At 32.3% G+C, this 16,514-nt stretch overlaps 1 protein-coding gene across 1 annotated transcript; it reads right to left on the reverse strand.

Moving 5' to 3' along the window:
* Positions 1-9,225: 9,225 nt before the first annotated feature.
* LOC134692874 (uncharacterized) lies at positions 9,226-15,298 on the reverse strand. The gene is made up of 2 exons (XM_063553490.1): positions 15,102-15,298; positions 9,226-10,647 (listed from the first exon to the last, which is right to left on the reverse strand). Exons 1-2 carry the CDS (start codon positions 15,157-15,159, stop codon positions 9,419-9,421), a joined length of 1,287 nt encoding a protein of 428 aa, XP_063409560.1. The 5' UTR covers positions 15,160-15,298; the 3' UTR covers positions 9,226-9,418.
* Between the last annotated feature and the right edge of the window lie 1,216 nt (positions 15,299-16,514).

Genomic DNA, 16,514 nt, shown 5'->3' on the forward strand with positions numbered 1-16,514 from the left:
GTGCAAATAACAAGAAACAAATATACATTTACTACTGTTTACATTTAACTTGATTCATGGTTAACAAAGCTAGAAACTATTGGTAGTATAAGCAGTATCTTTCTATTTACATTCACCAAAACCACACGGAAATCTCACATGCGTAGGTGCGTTCTAAAAGTCATGTACCTTCGTACAAAGTTTCATAAAAAATTATATAATTGTCCCGAATAAACAGCTGTCATGGATGCAAAGAGCTATTGGAGAAACAATTATTTTAATAAAATTGTAAATATTAATCTTTGTTAGATCTAGTTCAAATATTAATAGTTTTTCACTTGCTTTCCATCACGAGATAATGTTCGAGACATTTTTTCAAACACAACCAAATTACCCACAATGACAGCATTTTGTCCAATCACAGAAAGGATTTTCGAGCATGCGTATTCTGTTGCCATAGTTAAGCGTCCTTAAGTTCAACGTGCACAAACCGAAACTATACCGACTACGTCGGAAAAAGAAAAGAAAAAGGATCGTGCAGCTTTTTAGCTTGCTTTTATCTCGGTTGGTTCCTCTGTTATCTTTCGATTTCAATTACGTTCTCCGTCACATCATAATAGGTAAGCTATGATCTACACATGAACCTGTATAACTGATTGCCAATTTTCACAAACAGAAGAACCATGAAAGTCATTGATACAACATCCATGAAAGCCCTTACAACACAGCAGCTATGAAAGTCCTTATCACAACAGCTATGAAAGTCAACACAAAAACAGTTAAGAATTTCCTTATATAATCCAAAAAAGTCCTTAACATAACAGCTATGAAAGTCATTAACACAACAGCTATGAAAGTTCTTAACACAACAGCTATGAAAGTCCACACAAAAACAGTTTAAGAATTTCCTTATATAATCAAAGAAAGTCCTTAACATAACAGCTATGAAAGTCCTTAACACAACAGCTATGAAAGTCCTTAACACAACAGCTATGAAAGTCCTTAACACAACAGCTATGAAAGTCCTCAACACAACAGCTATGAAAGTCCACACAAAAACAGTTAAGAATTTCCTTATATAATCAAAAAAAATACTGTAAACCAACTTATTTTCGCCTATACATTTGTTCGAGTTTAGTCCTTTCTTATCCACTTCGCGGCGATTTAATTTCGCGATTATCTAATTAAGTTTATGTAGTTAGATAAGAAAAGATTCAAATTATACATATTCGCGACTATTTGATTTCGCGTTATTTTTCTCCTCGCGAAAGTCGCGAAATTAAATCGCTCGCGAAAATTAGTTGGTTTACAGTATTTAACATAACAGCTATGAAAGTCTTCATCACAACATCTATGAAAGTTCATACAAAAACAGTTGAGAATTTCCTTACATAATCAAAAAATGTCCTTAACATAACAGCTATGAAAGTCCTTAACACAATAGCTATGAAAGTCCTCAAGACAACACAACAGCGATGAAAGTCCACACAAAAACAGTTTAGAATTTCCTTATATATCCAAAAAAAGTCCTTAACATACCGGTAACAGCTATGAAAGTCCTTAACATAACAGCTATGAAAGTCCTTAACACAATAGCTATGAAAGTCCTCAACACATCAGCTATGAAAGTCCTTAACATAACAGCTATGAAAGTCCTTAACATAACAGCTATGAAAGTCCTTAACACAACAGCTATGAAAGTCATTAACACAACAGCTATGAAAGTCCTTAACATAACAGCTACAGTATGAAAGTCCTCAACACAACAGCTATGAAAGTCCTTTACATAACAGCTATGAAAGTCCTTAACATAACAGCTATGAAAGTCCTCAACACAACAGCTATGAAAGTCCTTAACATAACAGCTATGAAAGTCATTAACATAACAGCTATGAAAGTCCTTAACACAACAGCTATGAAAGTCCTTAACACAACAGCTATGAAAGTCCACACAAAAACAGTTAAGAATTTCCTTATATGATCAAAGAAAATCCTTAACACAACAGCCTTGAAAGACTTAATTCCACACCAAATCAAAATGAAAGTCTTAAACTTAAACATGAATTTCGGCTGTTGTCTGCTCTTTTGTCAGATTGTTGTCTCTTTGACATATTCCTAATTGCCATTCTCAATTTTACTGACCAGAAAAACAATAAAATGTCCTAGATTTAAAAATTGTTATTGGTAATCTTTGTAGGAGGGAGTTGTAATATCAATATTCATATACCTATGCAGCAATAAGTTTATAAAAGAATATTTGTTAATAGAAATTATATCCTGCTCTAGACTGGTTAGTACCTATCATAACAGCAGTTCTCTATTTGGTGGTGGTCTTAAGCTTCATCTTGATTTCATCCATGTTTGACTCATTCCTTTGTTGTCCATTCTTCTTGCTTCATTAATAAAAAAAAAAGAAGATGTGGTATGATTGCCAATGAGACAACTATCCACAAAAGACCAAAATGACACAAACAATAACAATAATAGGTCACCGTACGGCCTTCAACTATGAGCAAAGCCCATACCGCATATAGTCAGCTATAAAAGGGACCCGATAAGACAATGTAAAACAATTCAAGCGAGAAAACTAACGGCCTTATTTATGTAAAAAAATGAACGAAAAACAAATATGTAACACATTAACAAACGACAACCACTGAATTACAGGCTCCTTACTTGGGACAGACACATACATAAATAATGTGGCGGGGTTAAACATGTTAGCGGGATCCAAACCCTCCCCTAACCTGGGACAGTGGTATAGCAGTACAACATAAGAACGAACTATAAAAATCAGTTGAAAAAGGCTTAACTCATCAGATAGACAAAAAATAAAAGTGGACGTGGCCGGGTTCTTATACATTCCCAAAGTTCTAAAACGGGTACGGTTACTGCATGTAACAAGGTCTACAAGCATTGACAGCGATCTGTAAACTAGTCGGCATGCAAAGTTCGTGTGCACTGTAGATTCATTGATAACATAATGAAATGACATTGCAATGCAATGCAATGCTATGCCGTATAAATGCATAGTATTTTTAAAATAGAACATAACTTTGACAAGAATGATACTTCAACAAACAACTATGAGTTTCACTTCATGACACAATTATTTTGTTCTCAAGTTTTCATATCAAACGTATAATGTATCTGTGATAAAGTTGAGAACGTAAAGTAAATATTGTTTAACCGTTTGTATTTTAATTAGATCGCCAAGTATAATTCAGCACTCGTGTGTCTAATTAAAAATAAGTCAATGGATCTTGCAAAATGGAAAATGTCAAAAGTCAAAATACATTGATATAAATGGGGCATTAGACATCCAAAAAGGTGACGAAGTCAGTATTGGAATAAAATTACGTCATTTACATTGTTATATTCCTGCAGAACTTTTCTTTGGTATATTTCTACATAGAGTTCAATGAAATAAACAAAAATGAATAAATGAAAAGATATTGCGAAGAGAAATATGAGAAAATACCCAGCAGGCGAGGTGACCACTTGTCAATGATCCTGCAGGTCATGCATATGTTTATATGAAACAATGTCGACAGATGGATTTAAAACTTTTCCTGTCGATTTACGTACCATAATATTAACACGCACATGGACATTAGACAATAACTGAAAAATGGGTCACAGACTGAAATGAGATCATTATACGCAAATGCATCTAAGACAAAAATACGTACATTCGAAATAATCCCGGCGGATGCATGTTAGGTAATGTCCCACAGATGCAAGACAACATGAGCACAATGACACACAATACGAACAGCTCATATAAACAAGTGTCAAAGTCAAATAAAAAGGTGAAAAATATTACAGCCAAATGCAAAAATGTCAATTTTAACGAAAATGAACGAGAAGAAACTAACTTTTATGTTTCGGTTAGCAACCTTTATGTTTCGGTCAGCATTACCAAAGAAGTTAAAATGTTATTGTCAATATTAAGTAAAACAGAAATGAAATATGATTAACTTGATTTATTTAAAGTCTAGATCTTATGCAAACTGCGTAACAGGAGTACGAGATGAGCTCTTGTAACGTCTTATAGTTTTTGTTTAAGAAAAACCTTAGATGGCCATAACTGAACAGAATTCAAATTCAGAATGACAATTATTGATAACAGATAAAATTCCTAATACTTGTATTGCTTAATGGGAAACGAGCGCATTTTACATATAATGTACTTATAGGAGAAGATATTTCCTCTCAGTCTGTTGTCTGATTAATTAATCGCTAGTTATTCAGTTCAGCAGACAGTATTACAAGTACATGTATATGAAGCCTACGACAGCTTTGATAACTCAATTATTACTTCAAATAAATAAAAACCTTTGTCTGCGTCATGCTTTCAATTGTCACGCATTAACCTATACCGAAACATCTATTCGCGGTATTTCCTCCAGGGAGTGCAGATGAAATCGAATATTGCTTGTATATAACAATTGAGATTGTTTCATACGCTGAATTTGGTACGGCGTTAATTCATTTTCTTTTTTTTTTAAACCACGAAACTTGCGTCACGAAAAGGAGTGACTTCCCTTGATACAACATAAACTAATGATGAAAGATATATCTTAATGAAAGCATATTTACGTAATTATGCCTTATTCTATTTTCAATACGTGTTGGGATTTGTTTTTTCCAGGGGTTTTTTGTTGGTATTTTGTTGTATTTGTTTTTTTCATTATTATTGTATTTGTTTCTTTCCATTATATGATATTCCTCTATTGCTTTGTTCGGTATACTTGTTTATGGATATCTTACATATTTAATCATAATACTATTTTTATCAATCTTAATAATTCTATACATCTATAATAACTTGCTACACGATTACTCTTGATTTCTAAATTACGACTAGAATGATGAATTCGAACTTCAGCAGAAAAATATAAAGTAAAATATTTGATTCGACATTATAACACAACATTGTTAATAACAGAATTATAAAAAAAACTTTAAAGATTATCTAGTTATCTGCCCTTATCATCAATCGGTTTGTAACCTGGTGTACAGGAACATGATTTATTTGATTGTTGTACACTAATGTGATTGTCTTAAAACTAGTTTTCAGAATATGCAATTACTCTTAGACAGTTAGATAAGTCTTTGGTTTTTATGCTTGTTGTGTTAATTATTCTTTCCATCATTTTCCGACTGTTTGTTCTTATTTCGGCAATTACGCCACCGTCCCTAGTAAGGATATTAAGGTTGAACACTTACAAACAAGATCAATCAAACCACATGGTTAGGCCAGGAGCCATATGTTCGGTTGTTATCGTTGGTTTCTCTCTGTCATATTGGTTTTACGTTAACTATTTTGTCACATATTGGGTTTTTTTTTCTTGTTTAAATTGATTCATTAGCAATCATCCAACATCACTTTGCTTAAATAAGGCTAGTCATTTTTAATGTCTGATAGTAGAATTGAGAAAGGAAACGGGGAATGTGAAAAGCGCCAACAACCCGACCATAGAGCACACAACAGCAGAAGGCAATCAATGGGTCTTCAATGTAGTGAGAAACTCCCGCACCCGTAGGCGTCCTTCAGCTAGCCCCTTAAAAATATGTATACTAGTTCAGTGATAATGGACGTCATACTAAACTTCGAATTATACACAAAATACTCAAATTAAAAATCATACAAGACTAACAAAGGCCAGAGGCTCCTGACTTTAGACAGGCGCAAAATTGCGGCCGGGTAAAACATGTTAATGAGATCTCAACCCTCCCCCTATACCTCTAGCCAATGTAGAAAAGTAAAAGCATAACAATATGCACAATTAAATTCAGTTCAAGAGAAGTCGGAGTCCGATGTCAGAAGATGTAACAAAAGAAAATAAATAAAATGACAATAATACATAAATAACAACAGACTACTAGCAGTTTACTCAAATTAAACTGATTGAAAGATTACATTCAATTTGTATGTCTTCGTCATATAAATATCAGGAACAATGATGATAATCCCTCTGGTTGGGGGTTTAGTATCATACTATTATAAAATATATGAGAAAAACATAACCCGTGTAATGCTAACAACTGGGGTTTTTTTTTAAATAAATGTGTTTAGTTCCGATGCAAAAATCCTATAAGTGAATCAATATTAAAACCAAAATATGCAATCTTTAATGATCTGACCACAGTATTGTAATTATATCCCTTCTTAATACATGTATGTCTGTTTAAAGGTTTTGTAAGCTTTTGCAGTGAATACTGACATTTTTGTGCTTTGTAAAGAATATTACCATAAACGATTTGATGTGAAATACCTGAACGTATAAGATGTCTGCATGTTGAGTTGTATTTACAAATGTATTTCCTTACACCGATGATAAAATTTAGTAAATGTTTTGGCTAGTTTGTGATACCGATGCATTTTAATCTATAGTGCCCAGAAGTTGAGCATATATGTGTTCGGTTCATGTGTTCGGTTCCGTTTTCATTCAATATTCAACATGTGATTTTCTCACCTTTTTTTCTGTCAATGCATGGAAATCAGTTTGAAAACTATTAAATAAATCGCTTGTGAGCATTGAGGACGGTTCCACATTGCATTGGGAAATACATTGTGTTATCGGCAACGGATTCCAGAACGTGTTCATAAGTCAATATTATGAATTTGAGTTATCTTCATTTAAAGCATTACACGATTTGATTCCTTCCGTATTAGGTATAGACAATTAGACCATATCTCTTTATTTTCTTTATCTGATTCAGATGCATTTCAATAGACACAGACACTCGTCTCGGAAAAAAATTTCCTATATACCTTTAGAGTGCCCGTGTCAATAGACTAATTTAAAGATAAAGAGGCATAGGCACGTCCGTAATAGTCATGATTTACATACCGTATAATTGCTTTATGTGTAACATTCCCGTACTTTTATATAACTTTCTGGATATAAAAGACATTTACATCATGTAAACAACTGTTTTTACATGTTGTATGTCATTGTAGTGAAAATTTTACATATTCGACTGCACTTAGGTTTACATGCATTTTTATTAACAATTAATACAACAAATATTGGCGTAATTTATACCCGTATGGATTTATACATCATACTGTAAATTGAATTTACTTGTATTTTCCAGGCAATTTAATTAACCCTATATGTATATATATGTCCATTTGCATTAAAGATATACCATTAAAAACTTCATGTATGTGCCTGTCCCAAGTCAGGAGCCTGTAATTCAGTGGTTGTCGTTTAGTTTTCTCGTTTGAATTGTTTAACATTGTCTTATCGGGGCCTTTTATAGCTGACTATGCGGTATGGGCTTTGTTTATTGTTGAAGTCCGTACGATGACCTATAGTTGTTAATGTCTGTGTCATTTGGGTCTTTTGTGGATAGTTGTCTCATTGGCAATCATACCACATCTTCTTTTTATATATTTACCCTAGTATATACTATTTATTTGTTTTGGTGTTCAATGTGACGTTCATTTCACTGAACTTGTACGCAATGTTATTAAGGGTCCAGCTGAAGACCCATTGGTGGCATTCGGCTGTTGTCTGCTATTTGGTTGGTCAGTTGTCCCTTTGAAATATTCTCTGCTTCCATTCTAAATTTTATATGGTGTATAAGCCAATAAGACAGTATCTGATGAGACATTTGTAAACTGTATAGATTGAAATTGACATAAATATGAGGGTCACTCCTCCCAGTTAGTCAGTAACTTAATACTTCTTCTGCATATTGTTCACCTGATCATTGATATGTAATGGAAATGTATATAATTACAAATAAAGTTCATTCACTTATAGAGTTCAATAAACGGTCATCGAAATTAAACAGATGTCTTTGCAATTAGCAACAATTGTCCAAATATAGATAACATATGAAAAAAACATAAATACAACCGTGGATATATATTTAAGATTTGGTAAATTCTTTATCCCGTGTTCGTTTCGCTGATAGTAAAGTCAGTATAGCTGTCTTTGGAACAGGAACTGATTTATCCTTCCGGAGTTCATAATTTATCCTTCTACAGTTCGTGCTTTACCCTCCCGGAGTTCATGATTTGTTTTTTGCTGGGAGTTCGTCTTGGTCATTCTTAGTTGTAATAATTCGTTAACAAATATTTTCTGTCGGTTATTTTTGTGTCTATTTTGTCAAAGTGTTGTCCGTTTTCTTTGAATTGTGATTGATATCCCTTCATTAAATTTGTCTCAAATATTATGGCTGTAGCTTAATAATCAAAGTCACTGCTCGGCGATATAAGGGACATGCATAATGTTAGATTTGTTACGATCTATTTCAGGCCCTATAGCAACTTTCAACACGAAGAACGGTAACTCTAGCGATATTCATTGATATACCTAGGTGAATAATCGAGTCATTTTGAGTATCTATATTTTTTTCCATCAATGCTACATGTTTGTGAGTAATGTCTATTGTTTTGTAAATAATATGCCTGTCTGTCTGTCTGTCTGTTTGTTTTTGTTTTTGTTTTGTATTTTAGTAATAGTTCTTTTGTTTGGATTTTAGATTAATAAAAATCTTATTATGCCTTATTCTTATTCTAAAAAAAAACATTCTGATTCGTGTTATTAAGAAGTTATCAATAATTGAGTGAAAATTATGAATATGACAAGTGCTTTTATTTATAATTTCCTGATTCTTATCACAAACAAAACACATTCATGAACGAACAAATATAATTCAATCTTTGTTCATTTTTAAATGCAACAACACAATAGATGTATTTGATATATAAAAAGATGCACACACGTATATTTACAACAGAAAAGTCGTGCACTCAATGTGCTATTCTAATACCATTCGACTTTTGCAAAAATACTAATTACAAGCTTGCTACAATCGATATTATTCAAATGATTACTACTCCTACTTTCACTTTTCTACTTCTATTTTCACTTTTTCTACTTTATTTCTATTCATTTTGTACACATTTTTATGATCATTGTTTCCTTCTGTTTTTAAAAGAATGAATAATATAAAAAAAAAATTGTTTCCTTCTGTTTTTAAAAGAATGAATAATATAAAAAAAAAATATAGTCTTAAGTCTACATATTGATTTAAAATATTGTAATTATCTTCATTTTCACATTCATTTCAGATTTATCATGTTTATTGTCAATCCGAGAAATTGAAAAAAAAAATAGATATTCACATTAAAATTGACTCCGATGTTGATATTCAATTTGAAAAAGTCAAAACCTTTCAATGATTACGTATACAAATAAAAAAAAAATGAAACACTAATGTGGGTAAAAAAGATTTAAACATGAATGAAATGTCAAATTTCTAATCCTTCTAGTAGTTCTATCAAACGATTTTGAACCAATGCAAAGATCGACCATTGAACACCACAGTGGAGGAACGATTCAAACAATCCTTGCAGTGATCATACTTCACGCTTGTACATACCAGATACTTTTAGCGTAGTTATCTGTTGAAATTAATCATAATCTCCATCATCATCGTCACCATAATATGATGGAATGCAGCATGTTGACAATCCATATGACCATTGGAGTCCACAACGCCCCCTATATTCAGTTCCGGGAGGACACCAGGTCATGCATGCGCAATATTCATCCGCAGAGTATAGTTCATTACCAGATGGTTCGACTGGTTCTGGTGTTGTCGGTGCTTCTGTTCGTACTGCTTCTGTTGGTTCAACTGGTTCAGCTTTCGGGCTTACTTCTGCTTTTTCCGTTTTTGGACCAGCTTTCGATCTTCCTTCTACTTTTCCCGTTTTTAGACCAGTTTTTGAGCTTTCTTTGCCCTTTTCAGATGTTTGACCAACACTCTGCGATGCAATTTTTGACTTGGAAATGTTTTTTTCAATCTGCTTGTTTATTTTCTTGGTTGTTCCTAGATCAGATTTAACCACATCTTTAACTGACTTTCCGGTAATTTTCTCGTTCTTCGCCATTGTATCTCTGTTTATCGTGGTCTTTCCTAATTTGTTGATAACAGCTTCTTTGTTTACAGTTTTAACTTTGACAATATTAGTAGTTTTCCAATTCTTCACTGCTTTATTTTCTTGCTGTACAACATATGGTGTATCATTTATTTTACCAACGATTGGGCCATTATTTGCTTTGACGATAGAAGGACCATTATTAGTAATGTCGAGAGATGGTCCTTTATTTGTAATGTCAACAGATTGACCATTACTTGCAATGCCAACAAATTGACCATTATTCATGTTGCCAGCAGGTGGACCATCAAATAAAGCATCTACAATTAACTGTTCAATTGATCCGACAAGGTTTTTATTTTTTCTCATTAGAGAATCAAAAGGATCAGTAGATAACCCGGATGCTGGCACAGACTTGGCAATATTCGTGTTCAGTTTCACAAGGTCGGAGAATGGTAATGACTCAGCAATTTTCATGTTTGGTTTTAAAACGTTAGAAATTGGAGGAGCTTCAATGATTTTCATTTTCTGTTGAATAAATGATCGTGCTGCTGGTAGCGGAAACTCCCTATTAGCTTTTGCATATGAGAATTTATGTTGGATACCCGTTTTAAGTCCGGAATTAAATGATTTGGATTGTATAAGTGCATTTGGATTTCGATAAGAAAAAATATGCTTTCTTGTACGGGAAGAAGTCATTGGTCCCTGTTCATCGTTGTACTGAAGTATTGATTGGTGTCCATTTGTGTGACGGTGTAAACCTGTCAAAGATACGAAACTAAAGGTATTATTTGTGTGAAATTGACCTTGTCCTAGATACAATATTAAAGTATGAATTTGGTCTGTTTTATAGGTTAGTTAATACGATAGTCAATGTGACGGTGTAAACCTGTCAAAGATACGAAATTAATAAGGTTTTATTTGTGTCAAGGTGTTAGCATGTTCCAAATACAAAATTAAAAGTATGATTTTGATTGCTATCTGTTTTATGGGTTAGTAAATAAGATAGTCAATGTAACGGTGGATCAATTGTCAACTGTAATGACGACAATCGAACAACAAATTATACAACAGATACCATTGGTGGATAGGTATCACATGACTATATGTTACAGATCAATATTTTCATGAGTTTGTATGCATTTTCCACTGGAGAATAATAATAGACACTTTTCATAGAAAATTCAGCTTTAAAGATTGTGGTATAAAATGAAAAATACATAATGTTTGGCAATAAAAATGAGGATGCTAAAAAAATAATTTTTTTTATCAATAAGTGGGAATGGAGAATTTTAGTTCTTACTTCAAATAAATTACAAAAAGTAATCTCCTCTACGCTGCTATTTCGATCAAACATTTGATTTATCATATCTTTTTGTTTCTTCTTTGGGTTTTTTTTAACAAAAAGGGCCTTTTATAGCTGACTATATGCGGTATTGGGTTTGCTCATTGTTAAAGGCCGTACGGTGACCTATAATTGTTAATGTTTGTGTCATTTTAGTCTTTTGTGGATAGTTGTCTCATTGGCAATCATACCACATCTTCTTTTTTATATTCATATATTTCATTGCACTAATTGGAAATTTTTAAACAAATGTAATTCGGCCCCTCGGAAATGTTTCCATCAGTTTATAGTCTCGTCACTTTTAACTTCCGGTTTTAATTCATTATTCTTGTTCTTTATTTTATTTGCCATTCCATTAATACATCTATTATCATAGTACTACAAAGAACATGTAAAACATATAAATATGACATGTATAATGGCTACTTAGCAATTAATAACAAACATATTATTGTTTACATGTTGTGTATTACTGTTAGATGACAATGTAATCATTATTTGACAAAGAGAATAATTGACAGGTTACTTTCAATATTAAGACTAATGAACTATTAATGCGGAAGAAATAACTTTCGACACCATATAATTCTTATATCAAAACTCGCTTAGTAATTGTAGATTATATAAAAAAAAATACAGTTAATTATCAGATGAAAAAGCAATGCAGTTTTAATATCAAAACTCAATAAGCAGTTACTGTAGCAAAAAAAAATACATAAGAAAAATGCAGTTCATTGTAAAAAAAATATTGTAGAATTAAATGCTCCTTAATTATTTTCCAATCAGATTGTATAATTTGTTTTGTTAATTATAACTGAATATGTTTGTGATAAGTTCAATTCTTATGTACGACAATAAAAATCTTATACAGTTTTTCGAGCATTTTTTTCGTGACGAAAATTGCTAGATAAGAATATTCCATTTGTTGAAACGTTGCTTTAATATTTATAACTAACTTTCCTAAATTTTCTCCGAAGCTTCAAGATCCAATAGTTTATATTTATTTCAATTTTTCTTTTATATAATTGTAACCCACCAACGCATTTGAGTATGTACAAAAAAAATCAAAAAAAATCTAGCTTTTAATGTACCAGAAAGCATAGCCAATATTTTTGTTTTGTAAAAATATGAAGCTATCGTTTGAAAGCCAATGAGATAACTGTCGTCTACCATATATATACCAAATGACGTTAAAGTTGGAACATGTAACTGCAGGTCACTATACGGCCTTCAATAAAGAGGACAACTCGTACCATTAAGCATAAAAAAAGCTCCGACATGCCGACAAATGTTAAACAATTTAAACAGGAATAATCTACATGAAAGAATTTCATTATAACTTTCATACATGCATATGAATAAGACAGAGAAGTTAGCAAGGGGTAATGAAACACCATCAGTCGAATAAGACAGACAACTCCAGAGTGATAAACAACAACAACAAAACAAAATACACAGAAGACTTCAGATTGAGTAACACAAACCTCACCAAACCTAGGTTTGAACTGAACTTCTTGATTGTTGGTTGTTGGCTACTTAACATCCAGTGGCAAATATTTCATGCATATTCAGGACAAGAACTAGTTGACAATAAATACATTAGGTAAGTCTTGTACTAGGTGCCGTCCAGGGATGATAGTGGGGAAATTTGGACTGCCACTGGAAAATGAGGATACCGGTATATTGGTTAGAGACAGAAACTTTGTTTTGCAACTGGTCACCTTCGGACCCATCAAAGAGTTATGACAAGGGTTCTAAACGTGCAAAAAGCGTGGCATACATTTAACGAGGCATAGGATTTCACGTCCCAATTCTGACCGAACAATTATACGTAATTTCTGTTCCTATGGTGACACATATTAGTTCAAACGCGCTTATAAAATATATATGTTTATAAGGCATCTCATTATATCAAATTTTTCAACCATCAGTTGAAATAACAAAAGTAATTACAAATCCGTATAGGTAAATAATCTAACCTTATATATTTATATCGGCCGAATGTGAAAGTTTGAAATGAAAACATGATTTTATAAACAAATGATTGACCAGAACTTAGTCGGTAGAAACAATACAGACATCGAAAATGTATAGCACAAAATAGTAAGAAGCACTGAAAACAAAAGTAAATTTAAAGCAGCAGAAACCCGTTTGAAATAAAACTAGAGGGGGGTTCAGGTATATTTTTATATGTGTGTGTAAGCGTATAAACATGAATAGTATAACGGTACCAATGTAACTGCGCGAAATGTGGATTTCGACAATTAGTGTCTCTTCAGTGATGCTTGATGAAAATATTATAAAATCTTAAACTTATTTCAGAAATTGAAAAGGTGTTTTGACGCAAAAAGGAGGGGGGAATCAGAGCTTTGAATGACGAAGATAAATTCTTTAATTTGAACTAATCTCCGAAATTTTATAAAGAGCAGTTTATGCATATGTCCATGCCAGTACCGAAGTACTACTGGCTACTGACGTTTGTATTTCGTTACTATTTATGCCCGTAGACTGATATCTATACTTCTCGAAAAATAAATCCATAACAAAACTGAGTTTACATGGGGAAATGTTCACAATTTTACAAAAAATATATTATTTTACGGTCAGTAATTTGTGAATCATTGCATCCGATAATATATTTTTATGTAACGACATACACGTCATAAATCGGACATGAATGGTGTCATATCGTCTAATCATTAATATGTCATATTGGTGTGTTTTACTTGTTTGTTTTGATTCCGGAAGGAAACAATGATAACAAAAATACATCTAGTGGGCAATGTACAATGTGAAAATCTTCATTCATTTATTGATTCATTAATTTCTTGTACAAAACCGAGTTGTTTCGAGTACATACAGCTTGTTTTAAATTGGGTCTTTGTTTTCTTGTTTGAATTGCTTCACATTTTTCATGTCGGGTCATTTATAGCCGACTATACTTAATGCGTTTTTCTCATTGATGAAGGCCGCCCAGTGTCTGATATAAACTTGCTTTCACTTTGGTAGATAATTATTCCTGTTGACAAACAAACCACATCATGGCACATGGCCTCAATTTCATAATGATAAAAGCAAAACAAGTTACAATCCAGGTAAGTGGCAAGGATGTCGACTGTTCGCTAATATATATATCATGAGTTTTTCATTTAGGGAGCAACCATTTAAAAGGGGGTCTTTTCTCAGTCAGAATTTCTTTTTCGCGCGAAAAAAAAATATTCATTAAGTTTTTCTACGCGATCAATCGGAGTAATTTTTTTTAATTTAATACTCATATGTATAGGTGAATTTACATATAGAATATTTTTTTGTCATCTGCTTGGCCAAATTCTGCATCAGAAAATTTTTTGGAATCCCCCCCCTTTTTTTGAAGTTATTTTGTCGTTCCCTAAGAGACATCAGAGTTCAAAAAGACCTGTTAACAGCTAGATTTCCATTAAGCCGTGCGTTATATCCTGATAACAAACAAATGTTCAACATAGAAAATAAACAATTTGTACTCGACAGAAAAATATATCAAAAACTTTATTTCCGCAACTCTGAATAATTTTGATTCTATAAAGTTTGTGAATTAAACTATGTTGCAAATCTTTATCATCTTCGTATACATATAATAATTTATGATATATCGATTACAAATAAAACTTTATTTTAGACATAATATGAAAATAAATATCATGTAAACGATTGTAGCATATTTTGATATATTGAACAGGTTAGTGAAATATATTATAAATAATGTGTTTTTATCTTTTTATTATTATTATTATTATAAATATATAGAATTATCTTAATATTTTATTGTGAAAATTTAATAGATTTTTTAATAGATATCTAACACGGGCACTTCCTAATAAATATACCAATTACCTTGCACTGAATTAAAAATCACAAGAATGGAGAGAATAACGTGCACAACCAATTCCATAGTAAGTCAATCAACCCTCAGTGCTGGCTATAAGTTATATACTATAAATTCCAGGACTGACGTGCCGAATGTCCACTACCAGAATGCGTAAATTGGTCACTAATTGATTGTTAATATAGGTAGTGCATTGTTTTATGGTATACATTAATCACTGTATTAATTTCCGACATATATTCACCTGGGTAATCACCTGGGTAATATTCCCACACTTCACATCCTTTGATGTCACTAGAACACACGTTAACGTAGAGAGGTAATGTTGATGTATTGGGTCCGTCATTACCAATAAGTAATAAAATGATTAAGAACAGATACCTCAATCTTACACCTATGAACATGAATTTATTGTAAATTTTGGAATCTATAACCTTTATATTGGTCTCGCAGACTTTTTCGCGCATTATTAAATAGTCTGGGATGCATTTATTATTTCGGAAACTTTTCTCCCCTGATTAACATTTTGTTAGTGAAGTTTAATCAGATTTAACACGTGACTAATTTAATAGTTAGTTACCACAACATCAGCAGAAGCAACAGTATAAGGCAGCAACCATTTGATTTTCGGGGGGGGGGGGGGGGCTATGGATTAAAAAAATAATTTGTTTTTGACCCTGAGAAAAAAAATGTTTGATTCACCCATAGCTGCCACTATATGTAATGCTAATTTTGAAAGAAAAAAATTGTTTTCGACTTGTCGCCAAAAAAAAGATTGTTTTTCGCTGAATGCGATAAAAAAGTTTGCCCAGAAAAAAAATTCATAGCCCCCCCCCCTCCTTCAGAAAATCAAATGGTTGCTGCCTAAGCAAAAGTGTATATTAAGTAAAACATGTATTTGTTTAAATAAAAATGAATGAAATCAAAACAATATTGAACTCCGATGAAAATTCAAAACAAAAAGTATCTAATCATATTGCAAAATCAAAAGATGAAACACATTAAACGAATGGACACTAACTGTCATATTGCTGACTTGGTACAGGCATTCATTTATGTAGACTTGTATGTTTCAACTGCATATTTATAACCAGTCAGACAAACAAATGAAGAAGACGTGAGGGAGGACAAGTGAGATAAGGGTCGGAGTAAGAGCTATACGATGGGAAGAGACAAACCTAAAACGTTTGTTCAAGAATGGGATGATGAGGAAGTTTTGAAGTGAACAAAAATGGCAGCGAAATATAGTAAACGTTTCATTTTATTTAAATCAATTTATAGTTCTCCGTTTGCGAAAATTTGCTGAAATTTAAATCTACAAAAACATAAAACAAAATAAAATATAAGGACACGAATAAGAAGATATGGTTTGATACAATTCTTATAAAAAAAAAACTATATTGTACAGCCCGACAGAATGA

This window comes from Mytilus trossulus, chromosome 12, assembly GCF_036588685.1.
Source record: "Mytilus trossulus isolate FHL-02 chromosome 12, PNRI_Mtr1.1.1.hap1, whole genome shotgun sequence".
Classification (NCBI taxonomy): domain Eukaryota; kingdom Metazoa; phylum Mollusca; class Bivalvia; order Mytilida; family Mytilidae; genus Mytilus; species Mytilus trossulus.

Coding starts and splice junctions, on each gene's coding strand:
- LOC134692874 (XM_063553490.1), bottom strand. CDS start 15,159: ATGGAATTGGTTGTGCACGTTATTCTCTCCATTCTTGTGATTTTTAAT. Junction 10,648..15,101: donor GATTTTTAATTCAGTGCAAG/GTAATTGGTATA, acceptor TATCTTTGACAG/GTTTACACCGTCACACAAAT.